The sequence below is a fragment of the Umbelopsis ramanniana genome, assembly GCF_025399195.1.
Source record: "Umbelopsis ramanniana AG unplaced genomic scaffold K450scaffold_11, whole genome shotgun sequence".
Taxonomy (NCBI): Eukaryota; Fungi; Mucoromycota; class Umbelopsidomycetes; order Umbelopsidales; family Umbelopsidaceae; genus Umbelopsis; species Umbelopsis ramanniana.
The window spans coordinates 265,109-287,515 of NW_026252097.1; the positions used below are offsets into that span (position 1 = coordinate 265,109).

Genomic DNA, 22,407 nt, shown 5'->3' on the forward strand with positions numbered 1-22,407 from the left:
ACCTGCTCCAGCGTATAATTTTAGCATTTTTCTCTTCTTCCTTTCTTCCCATAACCCAATACACCTTTGACGTTGTAAGCACATGGAAGAGCATCAGGTTCTAGAAGATCATCCGATGGATCATAATCCTAGCGAGCGTAACTTTGTTCGCGATACTGATAAAAAAGACGATATTCGTCTTCGGTGGCTTGATGCTGCGGCTGATGGGAACATCGAAAATGTTAGGAGTCTCCTACAACAAGGTGCAGATGTTCAATGGAAGGACGATATGAAGATTACTGCGCTTCATCTAGCAACATCATCTGGAGAAAAGGAAGTAGTACAGCTGCTGCTCGAGCATGGTGCGACTGTTGATGCAAAAGATGAAACGTCGAGTACTCCACTTCACGATGCTGCAGAAAATGGACACAAAGAAATAGTATACCTACTGCTCAAGTATGGCGCGGCTGTCGATCCAAAAGATGAGACGTTGAGTACTCCACTTCACCATGCTGCAGGAAATGGATACAAAGAAGTAGTACAGCTATTGCTCGAACATGGTGCGGCTGTCAATGCAAAGGATGAGACTTTGAATACTCCACTTCACAAGGTTGCAAGATATGGGCACTATAAAGTAATACAGCTGCTGGTCGAACATGGTGCGGATGTTGATGCGCGAAATAACGACTTAGCTACTGCGCTTCATCTAGCTGCCAAAAACGGACACACGGAAGTAGTAGACCTTTTGGTCCAGTGTGGCGCGGCTGTCAATGCACAAAGTAAAATATCAAATACTCCACTTCACTTAGCTGCCATGAATGGACATGAAAAAGTGGTTCGACTGCTTCTGAACCATAGTGCAACTGTAGATTTGAAAAATAACGACTCAGATACTGCACTCCATGAGGCTGCAATGAATGGATCTGAAGAAATAGTACAGCTGCTTCTGAACCATGGTGCAACTGTAGATTCGGAAAATGACGATTCAGAGACTGCACTTCACTTGGCTGCAAAGGATGGATCTGACAAAATAGTACACCTGCTTCTGAACCATGGTGCAGCTGTGAATTTTAAAAATGATTTTTCAGATACTGCGCTTCACTTGGCTGCAATGAATGGGTATGAAAAAGTGGTACAACTACTTCTGGATCATGGTGCGACTGTAGACTGGAAAAATGATGATTCAGATACTGCACTTCACTTTGCTGCAGGGGATGGATCTGAAAAAATAGTACAGCTAATGCTTAACCATGGTGCGGCAATTGACGTCAGAGACAAATGTGGCGATACTGCACTTCACTTGGCTGCTGCGAATAGTCGTTCAGATGTAGTTGAGCTGTTGATGAGGTGTGGAGCTAGCGTCGACGATGGAAATTACGATTCAGAAACTGCACTACACCAGGCTGCAACGAATGGACACTCAAAAGTGGCAGGCTTGCTGATCAAGCATGGCGCGGCTGTTAACGCACAAAAAGAGTTCTCAAATACTCCACTTCACTTGGCTGCAGAGAATGGACACAAAGAAATGGTAGACCTGCTGCTCAATCATGGAGCAGCCATTGATGCCAAAAATAGCTTGCTACGTACTCCACTACACTTGGCTGCAAAGAACGGACACAAAGAAGTAGTACAGCTGTTTCTGGATCATGGTGCAACTGTAGATTTAGAAACTAGCGATTCAGTTAATGCACTTCACTTGGCTGGAATAAACAAATGAGTAAACATGAAAAATGGCGCAGCTAATGGTCAGAAAAGGTGCGGCTGTTGCGTCAGAGATAAATGTGGTGATACTGCACTTCACTTGGCTGCATACAGCGGTCATAAAAAATTAGTACGTCTGCTGTTGCAACATGAGACGATTAATCGTTTTCAACAAGGGAAAGCCAACTCACAATATTTCTCGAAGCTACTAAAGAAGATCATATCTCTAGAAACAAGGTTATCAACGACAACTTTGCAGAATGATACTTCATTTATTGGGTCATTACGATGAACACCCGACAGTGGGACGCGATCTCAGCTGCCAATGCCAATCTGCATTTGCACATCAGTGAATCACAAAAGGTCTTGAACCGTACTCTAAAGAAACTGTGTCTACTTAAGAGTAATACGGTGTTCAACAAACTATGTAATTGCTTTCCTTTTCCTATGCCTTAAATAAAGTAACAAACCATCATTCAAGCTTCCCCTTTACCCCTGGTTCCTCTGCCCAAGCTGTACCGTCTGTATTCTCAATAACCATGACCAATAGAGCCAATACACGCGACTGCTGCACGTTTAAACACCTAATAGCACATAAATGGTCCGCTTTGAACGAATTTACGCCCTTAAAGCTTACTAAACACGCTCCTTAGCTCGAAAACAGCTCTAACCTACCCCACACTCTTGATACACAAGGTCTGTGCGCACTGCCACTCTGTTACACCAACTTTCTTTCAAGCTGTGAGCTGTCTATATCTCTGGTTCCTCATCCCCTCGAAGCTGTAGAAAATAACTAGCACTATGGAATTATGCAGAGAAGGGAGGGGTATGATATGAGAGTCAAATGGAGTCTGTGGTGTGTCCAGGGGTCGAGGAAATAGCAATTTTGTTCGTAAAAGTGATGGTCATGATCATGTCATTTTCTCTATATATTGAGTATGGTCTTCTGGTCCAGTGGTCTTAGCGACTTCCATATTCTGAGGTTGTTGTTCGGTCCCGGGTTCGATTCTCGCCGTGTGGCGAGTATTCTGACTCGGAGTCTGAGCTTCAACCAAGGAATATAGGGAGCCGCCAAAGGCCACTACCGGGAGACCGACTCACCCTTTGTGGCAAGAAACTATCGTGACAATGAGCTCTTTTACGAACAAAATCGCCATTTTCTCGACCCTTAAGCCTCCGCGTACCTTCTCTCTTCATAGTTTTCTTCCAAAAACGTTTTCACGTGACCAGTCTTTTCTAGCAAGCGGTTGCCGGTCACCTGCTACCTCTTGTCGCAAAGGACATTCACTTAAACCAACGACTCTGTGCATATTGCCTGAGTCTGTTTTAACATAGCGTTCAGAGCTGAGGGCAGAAAATTTGAACTCCTTTCCTTCATTCACTTCTCGAGACGCGCATTCAAGCAGGGTTAGTTGCAGTTCTGCTGTGGTTCCTGAGAACAGTAGCAGAAAGTTTGGGAAAATGCATTTGCGCAGTTAGTCGTTACTTTCTCTTTGGTCAAGCCCAGCTTATAAAGAGTGAGCAGGTGATGGTAATTTGGCCCCTGAACCAACTTTCTGTATAAAGTGATATCGGACGTCCTCTTGCTCTGGTACGCTTCAGCTTCATTGTTGCTTGGATAACCTCAGATATTATATTACATCGCTATCCATTACATTTGTACCTGCAGGTTTCCTTTCACCTTTGAACGGAGATTTATGTCGTGCATTATATCAGATACGTTATGTGAGTAAATGTGAGTAAATGTGAGTAAAGGTATACGATAAAGATTTTCAGACAGGTGGTTGATGGACGACTGATAAAATGCTGCTATCGACTACAGTGCTGTCAGATAGATGAGATTGGATTTTCAAAGTTATTTGCCGAAGGTCGTAAGAAACTAGAGAGAATCTGGCCGCGTGATGTGCCTGATGGAACAGGTGCAAATGTGACCATAATTCTGCGATTTCTTCCCTGTGGAAACAAGAAATAATGGTTAATGCAATAAATGATATGTTTTCATTTGGGAATTCTTTTAGAACTGATTAAATTCCTTGTAATCGTCCTAGTTAAAATGTACTTCCACTAATGTCTATCAAGAATCCTTTATGAAGGTTTATTGACAGCAACGACAAACTCCTTACAATTGCGGAAGAAATGTATATTGATGATTCGGACTGGTATTGCCAAGGGGCGGGGCGAGCAATATGATGTCGTTATGCCGCGTCCGTCTTGCTTGATACTGGACCGGAAGACGAAGCTTGTTTTACAGGACAGCACTATAGCATGAAGTGGTATAATATGACGAATGCAGACCACTGAATACAGACCTGGTCACTGCGCATCGTCGATCAAATGCCATGTTTTTGTGCGATGCTCTATTAGTTTCAGCAAGGCGTCATTGCTTCAATTTGCTGATATTTGAATAAAATCGATCAATGATATAACGAGTGCTGCTTTGATTCTCGAGGATCATCTTATGATAGCAAATCCTGCCTTCAAAGCTGCTGACTTTTTTGCTTCCGTACTGAATCAAGTTGCACAGTGACCGTACCAGAAAATCTTAGATATTATCAGGTATTCAGTTGCGGCGCTCTTGATGTGATAGCCTCCGCTTTACTGTTTGAACCTGCCATGTTACCTTCCAGAAGATAGGCACTAAAATTCAACCCGATTTGTTTCCAACTTCACAAAAGTTGAAACACTATTATGTTAGAATTAGATCTGCATATTTAATGGCTCCAAAGGCACTTCCAATGTGAACGTTCGCTCTTTTTCCAGGAGAGAGCGAAATCCGCAGGGTCGAGCACTTGATCTGGCCCTCATAACGTGATTTGTTTTAGGGTTGTGGCGTAGCAGCTCGGGATATCGCCAGCATCTTTTGCACTGAACTACTTCCCGTGAGGGCTGTATACCTACCTTCTCAACCGGCATCTGCTATTTTCCAGATAACGAATTCTAAATGGAACAACGCGCCACTTCGGGTCCGTTTTCCTCGGCGTTGTACTCTACTCTCCCAATTCCGGTATCCCTTGACGCAAAGGAATTCATCTCACCTCCTCTCACAAACGAATTCACTTCACCTCCTCTCACAGAGAAATCCATTCCACTCTCTCTCCCAAACGAGTTCATTTCACCTTCTCTAACAAACGACTTCATTTCACCTTCTCTCACAAACGACTCCGTTTCATCTTTTCTCGCAAACGACTTCACTTCACCCTCTCTCTTTTTACCCAACCTGTCACCGGTACAGTTCACATCTGACGACCTTGAACTCGACCTACACTATAATGAAGTGCCATATAAATCAGAAAAAACGGATAAAATACCGTCGCTACGCCCACCAAACGATTATAATGTGAACTTCGTCCGCCGACTATATGAGTAAGTTTGCTTTCTGTACTGCCTTCTGTCATATTGCTCATTCTATGCTTAATTTATGGCAATAAATTACCTACAGTATGGTCACTGATTCACGGTTCCAGCACCTGATATCATGGAGCCTTGATGGATCATCGTTTCTCGTAAAGAACACACCGACGTTTGCCCAAATGGTTTTACCAGCATACTTCAGGAACACAAGGCTCAATGATTTCAGGCGACAACTTTATAAGTAAGGAAACTATGGTTTGTGATGATCAGTAACTACATCGTTATTTGATCTGTTATTTGGTTTATCAGAATCGAAATGATAGTGACACCTTCCAAACTTTTCTCATTTTCTGTTCAAAGGTACGGGTTCCATGTTGAGACGCAAAGATCCGCTTGGGGCCTAAAGCGTCAGGGGTCACTAAAACGCCCTACCTGGAAATGTTCACATCCACGCTTTTTAAGAGGCCGCCTTAAGCTTTTAGATGGGATCAAGCCAAATGGCAGCGAGCAACAAACTATTCAGGGAGACACAAGTGATGTGTTGAACAATATGGTGATGCTGCAAGCGTCGCAACCTGATATCTTCAACTTAACGTTGCATAAAGCATCTCAGCATGGGAAATCTGATGTGGTATCGTATCTTTTGAACAAAGGTGCAGACATTGATTCGCTGGACGAAGATGGACTATCGGCGCTGTTCTTGGCTGGTCAATATCCGGAAGTAATAAACACTTTGATCCATCATGGAGCCAGCATTACGGCTAGGAACACCAAAGATCGACACCAAGGTGTTCTACATCACTATGCTTCCCTAAACCAAATTGAAGCCCTCCGCACATTGTTGAATTACGACTGTAATATTCATACCAGTGATATAGACGGTAATACAGCTCTTCACTATGCCGCGACCAGTGGACACAAGTCTGTAGTGGACCTGCTGATAAATCATGGCTCGGCTGTTGGCGTACGAAATAACGAGTCAGCTACTGCACTTCATTTGGCTGCTCAACATGGACACAAAGAAGTAGTGTACCAAATGATCGAGCATGGCGCAATTGTCGATGCACAAAATAAAATGTCGAATACTCCACTTCACTTGGCTGCAGAGAATGAACACAAAGAAACCGTAGACCTGCTGCTTTCGTTTGGAGCAGCCGTTGATGCCAAAAATAACATGTTACGTACTCCATTGCACAAAGCTGCAGACCGAGGATATAGAGAAGTTGTACAGATACTGCTCGACCATACTGCCTATGTTAATGGGAAAGACGACCAAATGGATACCGCCCTCCATATGGCTGTAAGGAATGGTCATGAAGAAACAGCGCAATTATTACTCGAGTATGGAGCAGACATAGATGCCAGAAATAACGTGTCATATACTCCATTGCACGTATCTGCGGGACGTGGATGCAGAAGTCTAGTACAGCATTCGCCGGAGCGTGGTAATGCAAATATTCAGCCTTCGAAAATCGGTGATGTGCAAATGGCGATGTTGCTTTTAGGACACGGTGCTAATATTGATGCGCTTGACATAAACGACCAGACTCCTTTAATCGTCGCTGCAAAGTCCTCATATCTATTTATGGTTTCTCTACTTACTAAATTCGGTGCAGAAATGGAAGCAGCTGATAACCATGGCTTGACAGCTACGCATTGGTCAGCTAAGCTGGGTAATGTTGCCGTACTAGACCTGCTTTTGTATAATGGAGCGCAGACTGAAGCTAGGACAGTCCACGGAAATACCGCTCTTCATCTTGCTGCAGAATTCAACCACTCCAACGTAGTGAATACCTTACTTGAGAATAACGCCAACATTGAAGCTAAAAATGTAAAAGGCAAAACACCGATACAAGTGGCATTGCTAAAACATCATGTTGATATAGCTCGGCAGCTAACAAATGCGAGACCGAAAAAAGGTTCGACAGAGTACAAAAGGGTACCAATGCCATCTTTAGCTGCAGATGTACCACTGATTGAGTTGAACACAGAACCTATAGATACCATCGGAAATACAGATGAAATGACAATTTGTATGAATGCGGCATTAAGCAAAGCCTCTCAGTTAGGACAGGCTGATATTGTACCACGTCTTCTGGACGACGGTGCCGACATTGATGCACCAAATGATGATGGACTATCACCCCTCTTTTTAGCAGGGCAGTATCCACAAGTAGTTTCTGTATTGGTTAATCGCGGGGCTTGCATAGAGGCCAGGAACCAACATAATCGAAACCTCACTGTACTTCATTATTATGCATCACTAGGTCAAACTGAAGCACTACACATACTGCTAAATTGTGGTTGCAATATACATTCAACCGATGAAGACGACAACACAGCCCTTCATTACGCTGCTAGAAAAGGCGATGACAAAGTAGCGGTTCTGCTGCTAGGACAAGGCGTTGATATCAATGCCAAGAATTGCGGAGGGGAAACTGCTCTGCACGTTGCATTAGAAAATGAGTTCCTGGACCTACCAAACTTGCTGATTGATGGTGGCATTGATATCGATGCAACAACTTTCGAATTCGAGTTAACAGCATTACATATAGCCATCGAAACTAAGAATTCGGAAATGATCTCACTGTTGGTAAAGCGCCATGCAAATGTCAATGCAAAGAATACATTGGGCCAAACAGCTTTGCACCTGGCAGTTTACTCTGAGCTCGAAGACGCATGTGCTCAGTTGATTGAACATGATGCAAATGTTAATTCTAAAGACAGGAATAACTGTACTGCATTACATGCCGCAGTAGAAAGGTGCAACCCAGCCTTAGTAAGTCTATTGTTAAAGCACGGTGCTTTGACTCACAGCTCGGATTTCTTTGACGATCCATTGAGGCATGCAATTAATCGGTTCAAACGTAATACTGGCCAACATCTGGAGAGTCAATTCATAACGATTATCACAATGCTAATCGATGCTGGTGCTGACACTTCTGGAGTACAAGTGCCTGAAAAAATGCAGAAGAAGTTCCCATCACTGATATCCCTTTTAACCAACGCATCAAAGGAAGTTACAACCCGTGAAAGTAAAGCGTTAAATGCACCGTTAGTCATTGCGGACGATAATATGGAACAGCCTGATCTCAGTGATGTCGTACTAAGCGAATATAAAGATGACATGAGCAACGAGTACAATGGTAAGTGTTAGTCTACTACTATTTTCTGTACCATTGCATTTCCAATATTTACTCAAAGCGATACGAATTTACCTCCATAGCCAACAATGCCAACAAGAGGTATCTACTTCACACTAAGCATAAATATGGGTACGGCTGGCCGCTGTCAAAAAACCTCCAATTAGATATATTTCCTGATCATAACAAGGATAATGATATTCCTGCAGTGATTGCTCATGCTGCAAACTTGAAGATTTCTGGCGCCATACCTATTGATAGACGTGCTATCACAATAACCCAATCCTTGTTCAATTGCTTTGATGCTAGGTTATTCATATCCGACTATTTCTTTATGTTGGAGCTGGACGGATGTGCCAAACGAATACCACCAAAATGGGCTTCCGGCTTTGACAAAATGTTAGGAATTATACGAGAACCAGGTCGCTTGATTGTGCAGATTCCTACAAAAAAAACTCCTTTGTCCTTACCATCATGGCGCAAACATATACACCCATATCTCCGCTTCATTGACGCTGTGTATGTATGTCGAAGATCGTCTCATCACCTTAGTCAAGAAACATTTTCGGATGTGGTTGGAGGATCAGAGCAAAATCTGGCAACTGATTTACATGCCATCTTGATAGCAGGTCTCAGTATCCTTAGCATTGCCGGAGGTGACGGACTTATTGAAAAATTAGTCATGGCTATACTCGATATTGAACTGGATCCTATCCGAAATGCCATACCAAGTGAAATAACTGCAGACTGGCGCATTCGGAACCGCCGCCTATGCAGTTGCTTACAGTCTTCTCACCAACCACTGTCGCCAGTAGCTGCTGCGAAAGCTGTCGGAATCGATGTTTGGCGGGAGCGACATAAACACGTTGTTAACCGGGTATGGGACATTCAACAAGATAAGCTGGTACATTACATTGATGCCACAGATGTCATCTTCGTTACACATAGATGGTGTTTCATGGAAGTAGCATATCACAATGTGATGGAAAGGAAAGGAACTGATGGTCAGGCAACTGGTGTTAGTACCATGTCAGAAAAGCTACATCGTATCAGAGAAACATTACGGGAACATACACGGTACGTATGGATCGACACAATCTGCATTGACAAGTCAAATTTATCGGAGCTTGATGAAGCTATTCGCTCGATGTACAACTGGTACGCTAATTGTTCCGCCGTTGTGTTGGATTCTGGTACTTCTTTGAATGTGTGGAATAGGAGAGGCTGGTGTCTACAAGAAGGTGGCGCAGCTGGTCTTCTGTGCGGAATAACAGGGGAAGGAAAGCTTGCCACTATACAAGAATTGGCTGCTGAGCAGCATCAGGATCTATGTGCTCTAGATCTTCATCTACATTATCGGCCGGGAAATGCGGCGGAAATTTTGGCTAGAATGGATGCTCGAATAACAACGCGAGTTGAAGATATGGCGTACGCTTTAGCTGGAGTATTTTCCATCCACTTGGCATTAGCGTATGGTGAAGGTATCCAATCTCGTGAAAGACTACTCCATGAGCTGGCAACACAAAAAGGCGATCTTTCATTCTTGAGCTTTCAAAGCATTCAGACGGAACGTCGACAGTACTTACCAGCTATTGGTCAGACCGTCTATTCAATAGCAAATTGTACAATAACTTCAATACCTATCTCGGTCAGTCACCTCGGCATTTGCTTTAATGTCCAACTTGTTCAAGGATCAGATGCAAGCTATATACTTCAGAAGTTAAGCGCCTGGAAGCATCTGAAATTCGCAAAGGACAGATTTGTAGGGCTAGAAGACTTATTTGTTATGGCGGAACTATTAGAGCGTCAAAGATCAACGTCTATGGCGCTTGCTATCGTGCACGAAATCAAATCCCTTATTTTAGTGCACACATACAATGAAATTTCACAGAGTAGCGATGGGATACCAATCAAGCACTGTTATCGACTTCAATGCTGCCAAATAGAGGAAAATGAGTTTGGAAGGCTATTCAATGAGACTAAAGCCACATTCGAAAAAGTCTGGCTTGGTGATCAACCTAATGATGCCAGAGAGATGATAGCTGCAAGTGGCCAGCTTTATCCACGAGCTCAAAAACGCAAAAGGATTTTGTAAAGATTTACTTTCTTTCAAGATGAATTATTTGGGATGGATGAATAAATTGATGTATTTTTAGCGTGATGGAGTGTCAAGCTTATGAAACAGCTCAAACTGTGTTGCAATACTTCTCAGAAAAAGTGACTACCAGAACACAAGCTTGGCTTTGCATAAACTCTTGCAGGATAAGTGATGTTTCCTACTGCGGAAGAAACGGCTCGACAGCTCCATTGTGATATCTCTTCCAAATACTGATTTTTCAGTTACCACTGACAGATAATTTTGTAACTTTCTTCCTAATAATTGATGTTCTCCCGAATAATTGATGTTCTCTTTATGAGTTGAATGGCATTGAGAAAACATTTTTAATAACCTCTACTGAGAGCAGTAAGCTAGCAACCCAACCTTATCCCAGCCACGGTCAACTGACTCGTGATTGTTTGTCACACGGGTGTGCTACATTTGAGCAAAGTTACCTAGCACCAGCCCACTGTAATTTCCTTCCTTCACTTCTCAACTTCCCCAAATGCACTTCGATAGTAACGGAGAAAGAAGCGAACAGGAAGCTCTAGAAGTGCATCAAACGATGCATGATATCGCAAACTTTCATCACCGCAGTAGTGATAATACCAGCGAAAACGACCTTTGTGTTGTGTGGTTCACTGCAGCAAGCAGTGGGAATACCGACGTAATGAGAAATTTAATAGACAAGCTTGTACATGCGAAGAATGATGAGAAGAGTACCGCTCTTCATGTGTGCGCTTTTTATGGACACGAGGAAGCTGTACGCCTTTTACTGGACAAAGGTGCCACTGTAAAGGCCAAAAATCAAAATTCAAATACTGCTCTTCATTATGCTGCAAGGAATGGACACATAGAAGTAGTTCGCCTGCTATTGGCCAAGCAAGACCACGTCAATGCCAAAAATCAGGATGGCAATACCGCTCTTCATTATGCTTCAGGCAAGGGACGTGTAGAAGTAGTACATCTACTCATCTGTAAAAGTGCTGCTGTTAATGAAAAAAATAGGAATTTGGAGACTGCACTTCACATTGCTGCAGATAATGGGCATCATGAAGTAGTACGACTATTGCTAGACAACTCAGCTACTGTTGAAGACACAAATCGGAATGGTAATACTGCACTTCATTACGCCGCAGGTAGAGGACACATTGAAGTAGTAAAATTGTTGCTAAAGCATGGTCTTATTAGCGCGAGAAATCAGGATTTGTACTCTGCTCTTCGCCTGGCCACAGAAAGTGGGCACGATGAAGTAGTACGTCTGCTATTAGAACAAGGAGGAATAACTTATTCGGAAAAGGGCGAGCCACGCACTGCACTTCTCGAGGCTGCCAAGAAAGTGCACCATGGAATAGCAGAGCTGCTAGTAGACTTATTCACTCCTCCTGACAGAAACGATCAGCAATCAAAGACCGACTTCTTCAAAGCTGTAAAGTATGGTGATTGCGAATTAGTATCTCAGTTACTTACCAGCGGTGCAAAAGCGGAGGAAAATTCAAATGATAGGAACCCTCTCCTTGCTGAATTATCGGAAATGGGTGATATACGAATGGTCAATTATCTGTTGGAAAAGAATGTTGACAAAGAGGCTCCGGATAAGAATGGCCAAACTCCTTTGATGATTGCTGCAAAAACTGCACAACAAGATATAGTTTCTCTATTGCTCGAAAAAAAAGCCAACATAGAAGCAGCTGACAACGACTTATTTACGGCGTTACATTGGTCTGCTAAGGAGGGTCATCTTTCCATAGTAGAAACGCTACTGGAAAACCATGCAAAAATTGAGGCTATAACAATACATGGCAACACTGCTCTTCATCTGGCTGCAGAATCAAATCACCCCGACATTGTAGACACTTTGATCAAGTCTCGCGCCAAGCTCAATGTTGAAAATGACGACAAAAATACACCAATCAAGGTGGCAATTTTGAAAGGTCATGTCGAAATAGTAAACATACTTATGGATCAACATGCGGAAATTGGGAGTACTAGGAACAGAGAGTTGTCTCTATTATATCAAGCTGCTGATGCTGGGCAAATTGCTATGGTTCAGAATGCCTTACGCAGGATTGTCGATGAAAATGAGAGACTGCGTTGTATGAATGCAACATTACACCGAATAGCACAATATGGACAACTTAATATGATACCTCATCTTTTGAAGTATGGTGCGGAGATCGAAGCAACCGATGACGATGGATGGTCGCCGCTTTTTTTAGCCGGTCAGCATGTTGAAGTGTTATGTATGTTGATTCATAACGGAGCCTCCATAGCAGCTAGGAACGTCAAAAAGAAGAATCAAAGTGTTCTACATCATTTTGCAACGCATCAACAAATCGATGCGATCTTTGTATCACTGACTTGCGGTTGTAATATTCATGTCACCGATACCAATTATGATACAGCTCTTCACTATGCTTCCAAAACGAATGACCTTGAAGTAGTAGATATACTGCTCAAACGAGGTGTTGATATTAATTCTATGAATGGCAGAGGAGAGACAGCTTTGCATGTCGCAATTGAAAATGATCGGTTTGACGTAGCAAAGCTGCTGATAGAACGCGGTATCGACATTGAGGCAAAGACCTTAAGTTCGCAATTAACAGCGTTACATATTGCGTTCGAAGACCAGAATCATGAGTTAATCTCACTCTTAGTGGAGAAAGGTGCTGATGTCAATGCAACGAAAGCTTGGGGAGAGACAGCTTTACACATAGCAGCTGAAAATAGCCTCAACGTAGAATGCGATCTACTACTTAAAAACGGCGCAAAGGTCAATCCCATAGCCAATTCCGGAAAGACTCCTTTGCGCCATGCAATCGACAAGCTGAACCCATATCTAGTAAAACTACTGCTGAGTCGTGGTGCTTCCATTCGACGCCTGGGCCATATTGGCAATCCAATACAATATGCTATCTCAGCTGTTAGCGATGGAAAACGCTACGCTTATGATAGAGGGTTTATCCCGGTGATCAAGTTGCTTATGGACGCTGGTGCTGAAACGAATGGTATACAACTACCTGAAACTTTGAAATGGCGATACCCCACCCTGGAGAACACCTTAAACAATTACTATTCACTACCGAGCTCCTTACTTCCAAACGAGACGACTGAAAGCAAATCTTGGAAAGCTTTGGTTGACAACACGTGGCATGGGGATGTGACAAATGTAGTGCTCAAGAGATTTAGAGATGATTCGCGTGGTGAAGAAGGCTTAGGTAGGGATTATTATATACTTCTTGGCGTCACATAACGTCTATGCCCGCTTGCCTAAATTCTGTTGATCTTTTTGAAGGTAGATCTGGAAAAGAGCGGCAATGGTTGGATAATACTAGACATAAGTATGGCCGTGGGTTTCCATTTTCGAAATACCTTCAGCTGGATGACTACCCGGATATGGATGGAATGGATAGCCACGCTATATATACAGGAGGAATCGAATATGCGCAAACCTTGAAGATAGTTAACGCCGTACCTATTGCTGAACGTGCTATCTCAATAATTTTATCGTTGTTCGTCCACTATGGCGTGAAGTTTTCCGAATTCGACGATTTCTTCCTTTTAGACCTGGACGGATGTGCAGACAAAATACCTCCAAAGTGGGCGTCTGACTTTGATAGGATGAATGGTATCATTCGAGAACCAGGTCGCTTGATTGTGCAGGTTCCTTCAAGGAACACCAGTTTATCAGTACCAGAGTGGCACAAGCATGACAACCCATATCTTCGCTTCATTGACACTATATACGTATGTCGACGATCGTCCACACATCATGATCAAGAAGCATTCTCAGATATTCTTGGAGGATCTGAACTAAAAATGAGAAGCGATCTGCATTCCATATTAATAGCAGGTCTCAGCATTCTTAGCGTTGTGGGTGGTTATGGGTTAGTTGAAAAACTAGTCATGGCTATTCTTGGCAATAGGTTAGATCCTGTTCAGAGCCCCAGTGTGAAGAAAATGTCTGAAGAGTGGCAAGCTCTCAACCGACGACGGTGTCCTTGTGAAGCAGCATATGCGCACCGACCGCTATCACCAGTAGCTGCCGCAAAATCTGTGGGCATGAGCATCTGGCAAGAGCAACAAGAGCAAGTGGCGACGCACCGAGTATGGGATTTAATGAAAGATGAGCTAGTGGATAATATCAACGGCAAATGTATTGATGTGAAAAAGGTCGTATTTATCACACATGTCTGGAGTAAAGTTGAAGCAGAAGCGACATATGTGGATGTGATCGAAAAAAAAAAATTGAACGGACAAACTGTAAAAGTTAGCGGAATGTCAGATAAATTACGTCGGATTCAAGAATCCTTGGTAGACCATACTCAGTATGTATGGATCGACACGGTTTGCATTGACAAGTCAAATTTATCTGAATTTGACGAAGCTATTCGTTCGATGTACAAATGGTACGCTAACTGTGCCGCTGTTGTGCTGGATTCCGGCACCCCTTTGAACGAATGGCGCCAGAGAGGCTGGTGTCTACAAGAAGGTGGCGCAGCTGGCCTTCTGTGCGGAATAACAAGGGAAGGGAAGCTTGCCACAGTACAAGAATTGGCTGCTGAGCAGCATCAGGATTTATGTACCCTAGATCTTCATCTACATTATCGACCTGGTAATGCGGCGGAAATCTTGGCTAGAATGGACGTTCGAACAACAACGCGCATTGAAGATATGGCGTACGCTTTAGCTGGAGTATTTTCCATCCATTTGACATTAGCGTATGGTGAAGGTGTCAAATCTCGTGCAAGACTACTCCATGAACTGGCAACCCAGAGAGGAGATATATCATTCCTAAGCTTCCAATCGACCCTAAAGATGTCTCGGAATTGCTTACCAGTCATTGGTCAACCAAATTATTTGATGGCAGAATGCACAGAAGCTTCAGCACCGGTCACGGTCAGCCACTTTGGTATACGTTTAGATGTCAAACTTGAGGAAGGATCAAGGGTTAGCCTGATACTGCAAAAACTGAAAAGATGGAAGGATCTGAATTTTGCCAAAGATCGATCGTTAGGTGCTGAACAACTGATAGAAATGGCAGAAGGTCAAGGAAACAAGAAATCGGCTTCTCTAAAACTAGCTGTTGTGCACTGTATCAGATCAATCATGCTAGTGAAGCCATACGATAAAGAAATTCATATAAATGGCAGTGGACGAAGGATAAAATGCTACTTCCGACTCCAATGCTGTCAGATAGAAGAGATGGAGTTTACTAGGCTATTTGCCCAGGATAGCGAAAATTTGGTGAAGATCTGGCTACGTGATATGCCTAACGACACAAATTCAAGTACGTCCACAGTTCAGCGGTCTCTTCCGCATGGAAACAAAAAACAAAGGCTAATGTAATAAATGATGTTGTTTAATTTGAATATTTGAAACTGGAAATATGTTTTTTGCAAGTCTGCGAGTTAGGGGGTTATGTTCGACTTACCAAATGCTGCGATGTATTTCCACAAAATTACTTTGGTACCTCTGTAATAACAGAATTCAATTCACACTGGAAATTCTGCTCTCACAGTTGAAAGGGAATATGGAACAAGCTTTGTGATGGACTTCCACTAGCGACTTACTCGTATTCTGAATTCTTTTGAAAATGCCGACTGGTATTATTTTTTAGATTCATATGACCGATAATAAATGGTTAGAGACTGTAATGAAGCCCAATTACAATGGCTAAGCTTGAGGTTCACGAGAAAGGACGGGAATCATATTTGTCTATCGCGTTGATCCAAAAGCTGGGATAGAATTATCGTCGTGGGTGTTATATTTAGTTATGAAGGCGAGCAGTGAGGACTGATTTTATATACTCCTCAGCACAAATGGAACATGGCTTTAATTGATGTTATTCAATATCCTTTTCTACTGACAAGGCACATCTACGAGCTAACACATTAGTCAATCATACGTATATTTCATGCTGAAGATAAATAAAAGTTGTTTCTGCGATTGCAGCCAGCAGTAAATAAATCGAAACTTAACAACTTTATAGGTTGGCAAATCATGACTCTGATTTGCAGAAAGTCGAGTGATACGAGTTGTTTGTTGTACAGAGGCTTCACTCTTTAAAAAACCTGTTCAGCGTATAATTTTAGCATTTTTCACTTCTTCTTTTCTTCTGCATAAGCCAATACACATTTTGACGTTGTAGTACATGGAAGAGCATCAGGTTCTAGAAGATCATCCGATGGATCATAACCCTAGCGAGGGTAGCTTTGTTCACGATACCGGTGAAAAAAAGGATATTCGTCTTCGGTCTTTTGATGCTGCGGCTGATGGGAATATCGACAAAGTTAGAAATCTCCTACAACTAGGTGCAGATATTCAAAGGGAGTATTATATGAAAAAGACTGCGCTTCATCTAGCAATATCAAATGGAGAAAAGGAATTAGTACAGCTGCTGCTCGAGCATGGTGCGATTGTTGATGCAAAAGATGAAAAGTTGAATACTCCACTTCATGATGCTGCATGGCATGGAAATAAAGAAGCAGTACAGCTGCTGCTCGAATATGGTGCAGCTATCGATGCAAGAGATGCCAGGTTGAATACTCCACTTCACAATGCTGCTGATTATGGATCCAAAGAAGTAGTACAGCTACTGCTCAAACATGGTGCGGCTATCGATGCAAAAGATGTGAGGCTGAATACTCCACTTCATGATGCTGCAAGAAATGGACACAAGGAAGTAATACAGCTACTGCTCGAACATGATGCAGCTATCGATGCAGAAAATGTGAATTTAAATACCCCACTTCACCATGCTACAAGGAATAAACACGAAGAAGTAGTACGGCTACTGCTCGAACATGGTGCGCCTGTCGATGCAATAAATGTGAATTTTAATACTCCACTTCATTATGCTACAAGGAATAAACACGAAGAAGTAGTACGGCTACTGCTCGAATATGGTGCAGCTGTCAATGCAAAAGATGTAAAGTTGAATACTCCGCTTCATGATGCTGCATGTAATGGACACAAGGAAGTAATACAGCTACTGCTCGAACATGGTGCGGCTATCGATGCAAAAGATGTGAATTTGAATACTCCACTTCACCATGCTACAAGTTATAAACATGAAGAAGTAGTACGGCTACTGCTCGAACATAATGCGGCTGTCAATGCAAAAGATGACAAGTTGAACACTCCACTTCACAAAGCTGCAGCTGCAGCTACAGCTGCAGCTGCAGCTGCAATGTTTGGATTCAAAGAAATAGTACAGTTACTGCTCAAACATGGTGCAACTGTTGATGCGAAAGATGCGAATTTCATGACTCCACTTCATATTTCTTGTAGGAATAGGGACAAAGAAGTAGTACAGCTACTGCTCGAACATGGTGCGGCTGTCAATGCAATAGATGCCAAGCTGAATACTCCACTTCACAATGCTACTGATTATGGATCCAAAGAAGTAGTACAGCTGCTGCTCGAACATGGTGCGGCTGTCAATGCAAAAGATGCCAAGCTGAATACTCCACTTCACAATGCTACTGATTGTGGATCCAAAAAAGTAGTACAGCTGCTGCTCAAACATGGTGCGGCTGTCAATGCAAAAGATGTGAAGTTGAACACTCCACTTCATAAAGCTGCAGCTTTAGAATATGGGGGCCAAGAAGTAATACAGTTACTGCTAGATAACGGTGCTGTTATTGATGAGAAAAACGACGAGTTGAGAACCTCACTTTACATCGCTGCAAATAATGGAAATATTGGAAACGTATGGAAGCTACTTACCAGCAATGCAAATGCAAACGAAAGGTCTAAAGACGGAAAAACCATTCTTGCTGAAATGTCAGGAGCTGGCGACTTACATGTAGCACCTCTACTCTTGAAGCATGGTGCAGAAATTGAAGCTCTTGATCTCATTGGCCAGACTCCTTTCATCATTGCTTCAAAAGCCTCCCGTATAGAAATGCTTTCTCTCTTGATTAGCAATGGTGCCAACATCCAAGCAGCAGATAACGAATTATTGACGGCTTTGCATACGTCAGCTAAGGAAGGCAATTTGGATGTCCTAGAATTCTTGTTGAAAAACGGTGCAAACGTTAATTCCATCACAAAATATGGTGATACTGCTCTCCACCTTGCTGCAAAATATAACCATTCCAACTCTGTGACTACCTTACTCGAAAATGGTGCCTATATCGATGCTGAAAACAAAGTTGGCAACACACCAGTTCAAGTCGCTATAATGAAAGGCAATATTGAGGTGGTATACCAATTAGCAGCTGCGGAAGCGGCAATAGGGAATCAGGAGGACAGGGATTTGTCGATTTTATATCTAGCTGTAGATGCCGGACAAGTTGAGCTGGTCAAGAGAGCTCTCGATACTTTAGGAACAAGAAACGAAAGTCTGTCTTACCTGAATACAGCATTATATAGAGCCTCAAGATATGGTCATAATGAGATAATGTCACATCTTTTGAAATTTGGTGCTGATATCGAAGCAGACGAGGAAGATGGATTATCAGCCCTCTTCGTAGCAAGTCGGCATCCAGAAGCCTTCGCAATGTTAATCAATCGCGGAGCTTTCATAGAAGCTACAAATGCAAATGGTCCACATCAAAGTGTTCTACATCATATTGTGACTTTTTGTCATATAGATGCGTTGCGTATTTTATTAACTTGCGGCTGTAATATTCAGGCAGTCGATGATCACGATAACACGGCTCTCCACTATGTTGCCATAAATGGAAATTGTGAAGTAGCGGCTACACTACTTCATCACGGAGCTGATATTAATGTCGTGAATGATGAAGGTTTTACAGCTCTTCACGTCGCAATACACAATGATTCGTATGATCTAGCAAGGTTATTGATTGATACTGAGATTGACATTGAAGCAAAGGACTGGTTGTCTCAATCCACACCGTTGCTGACAGCTGTGAAATTAATGAAACCACAATTTATTTCACTATTAGTGGAGCGACATGCTAACGTCAATACAAGGAACATATTCAAGGAAACAGCTTTATTGTGGGCGATTCGTCATAATCTCGAAGAGGAATGTGCTTTAATGCTTAGGCATGGTGCAAATGTTAATGCCGAAAGCCTTTATGGGAACACCCCTCTGAAGGCTGCAGTAATGAATTATAACCCAACTTTACTTAAGCAAGTGTTGTCCCATCGCGCTTCTACTGGCAGCCCTGCGATAACATCTTTATTGCGCAATGCTATGGAAGATGGCTATAGTCGGAGAAGCTACAAATTTCCGCGGAAATTCATTGAAGTGATCGAAGCGCTTATCGATGCCGGCGCTGACACTTATGGAATACACATCGAAGAAAGGATGGAACGAAAGTTTCCGATACTTCGAGATATTTGGACCAAATCTCACGAGAAGCAATTGGGAAAAGAACGCACATCCTTGGACATAGCGCCAGCATTAGAAGATGGCTATGAAGAAAAAGATGACATATTTGATGCTGTGCTTAAAGAATTCATACATCATCCGAGCAATGAATACAGAGGTAAGTCTCCGTATATAGAACATTATCAACACTGATTTTCAGATATTTACCAAAATTATATGCATTGCCTCCAAAGTTAGCCTATATAATGAGAGATGGTTGTTTCATACCAAGCATAAATATGGTTACAATTTACCGCTTTCGAAAAATCTTCTGTTCGTTACCTTGCCGATTACAGATGAAAGCGATAGTCAGGGTATATCTGCGGTTAAACCTCCGCCAGCACAATCGTTGATCCCGTTTGACACAAAGCCTGTCAACGACCGTGTCATAGCAATAATCCAATATTTGCTCACCTGCTTTAATACCAGGATGTTCACATCTGATCATTTCTTCATGCTGGAGCTAGACGGATACGTCGATAAAATACCTCCAGAGTGGGCATCTCACTTCGACAAGATGAAAGGCATCATCCGAGAACCCGGTCGGTTGATTGTTCAGATTCCTTTAGAGAGAATCGCTTGGTCCAGAACATCATGGCGTGAATGCAGCCATCCATATCTTCATTTCATTGATGCGATTTATGTATGCCGCCGATCGTCAACTCGTCTTGATGAAGAAGTCTTTTCCGATTTACTTGGAGAGTCGGAGCAAAAGATTGCAACAGATCTACATGCCGTATTGATAGCAGGTCTCAGTATCCTCAGTATCGCTGGAGGCGACAGGCTTATTGAGAAATTGGTCAAAGCCATTCTTGGTGAACAATTGGATCCGAGTAAGGCGTCTTCACCGGTAGACTTACATGACGAATGGCAGATTCGTAATCGACGCCATTGTCCTTGTAATGCAGAAGGTATCCACCGACCACTATCACCAGTAGCAGCTGCGAAAGCTGTCGGAATAAACATCTGGCGTATTCAACAAATCGAAAAGGTGGCTAGAGTATGGGATCTGACTCAAGATATATTGGTAGATGATGTTGACGTTTCCAAAGTCATCTTTGTCACACATAAATGGGATGAGCCTGAGGCTGATTATCAGGACGTCAAGGGGTTGAGAAGATGGCTAGGTCAAAAAGTCAGCAGTCTATCAAAAAAATTACAACGTATCAAGAGAATCTTACAGCCGCATACAAAGTATGTATGGATGGACACAATCTGCATTGACAAGTCAAATTTATCTGAGCTTGACCGAGCTATTCGCTCAATGTACAAGTGGTATGCTAGCTGTGCAGCAGTTGTACTGGATTCTGGTACTCCTCTGAATGTTTGGTGCCAAAGAGGTTGGTGTCTTCAGGAAGGCGCTGCAGCAGGCGTCTTGTACGGAATATCAAAGGAAGGAACCCTTGCTACCATACAACAACTGGCGAATGAGCAAGGTCATGAACTTTGTACTCTCGATCTTCACCTGTGCTATAGACCGGGAAATGCTGCCGAGATAATAACGAGAATGGACGCTCGACAGACAACATATGCTGAAGACATGGCCTACGCTTTAACAGGAATATTTTCCATCCACCTCACGTTGGCGTATGGCGAGGGAATCATTGCTCGTGAAAGGCTACTTCATGAGCTAGCTACAAAGAAAGGCGACCTGTCATTTCTAAGCTTCCAGTCGACTCAAACGAGATTTCGAAATTACTTACCAGCTATTAAGCAAGCCAATCATTTGATTGCAAAGTGCACAGAAGCCTCAGCACCAATTATGGTCAGCCATTTTGGCATTTGTTTTGATGTTCAGCTTGTCGAAGGATCAGACGCAAGCCTCGTACTGAAAAAGTTGGATTTCTGGAAGGATCTTAGTTTTGCTAAAGGTCGATCCATAGGAGTCAAACAGTTCATAAAAATGGCAGAAAGTCAAGGCTCAGAATCCTTGAAGCTTGCCATCGTACACTATATTAGGTCTATCATTCTAGTGGAGACATACGACAAAGATTTTCAGACAGGTGGTGCTGGGCGACAGATAGAACGATGCCATCGAATGCAATGCTGTCAGATAGAAGAAAAAGAATTTACTAGGCTGTTTAAAGAAGACGGTACCAAACTTGAAAGGATCTGGCTACGTGATAAGCCTGATGGCGCGGGAGCGAATATGACGGCAAGTGGACAATTTCTCTCGAAAGAAGTAGATGTGGAAGAGTGATATATCAATGAGGTCTTGAATAAAAATGCTTTTAAGACAGAGTAAATTGTTTTGAATGCACCAACTCAGACGATGTGCCTTTTTGAGTATTAATCTATCCTTTTGTTTCCACTCACCTCTATGGATTTTCTTTAACCTTTGGTGACTCTTCCATTCTTTTGATATTCCAATGTTTTTATGGCGACGTTTATCTAGCTGATGGCCATTGTGCCACTCGCACGATGCTTCAAACCCACTTACCGATTGTTGATCAAACCGACTATTTGATTGCAAATTGTAAAGTTTTCAAGTGCCAAAAACGATTAGTCATTTAAGTCCATGTATTAATGTTCAATTTGTCAACGGCCTACGTACTGCACAAGTTAAATGTTTGGAAGGATAAAAAATTTGCCAGCGATCAGTCCCTAAAGTAGAAGATTTCATAGGAGCTGAAAGGAGATCAGTTATTTAAACGCCAATTTCAGTCGAACTTTCTATTCAGTGTTGCATTCAGTCTCTTACTTTGATCAAAAAATATATTAAAGGTTGATATACAGGCGGCAAATCACCACTCAAATTTTTGAGACCGCCGATACTAATGCAGTTA

General features: G+C 42.6%; 2 protein-coding genes across 2 annotated transcripts; both read left to right on the forward strand.

Moving 5' to 3' along the window:
* Positions 1-2,621: 2,621 nt before the first annotated feature.
* On the forward strand, positions 2,622-3,234 carry K450DRAFT_229208 (uncharacterized protein). The gene has a single exon (XM_051587050.1). It carries the CDS (start codon positions 2,809-2,811, stop codon positions 3,013-3,015), a length of 207 nt encoding a protein of 68 aa, XP_051447142.1. The 5' UTR covers positions 2,622-2,808; the 3' UTR covers positions 3,016-3,234.
* Positions 3,235-4,529: 1,295 nt separating this feature from the next.
* K450DRAFT_229209 (uncharacterized protein) lies at positions 4,530-5,481 on the forward strand. The gene is made up of 3 exons (XM_051587051.1): positions 4,530-5,043; positions 5,120-5,286; positions 5,392-5,481. The coding sequence occupies exons 1-2, from the start codon at positions 4,622-4,624 to the stop codon at positions 5,274-5,276; spliced, it is 579 nt and encodes a 192-aa protein (XP_051447143.1). The 5' UTR covers positions 4,530-4,621; the 3' UTR covers positions 5,277-5,286; positions 5,392-5,481.
* Positions 5,482-22,407: the final 16,926 nt, after the last annotated feature.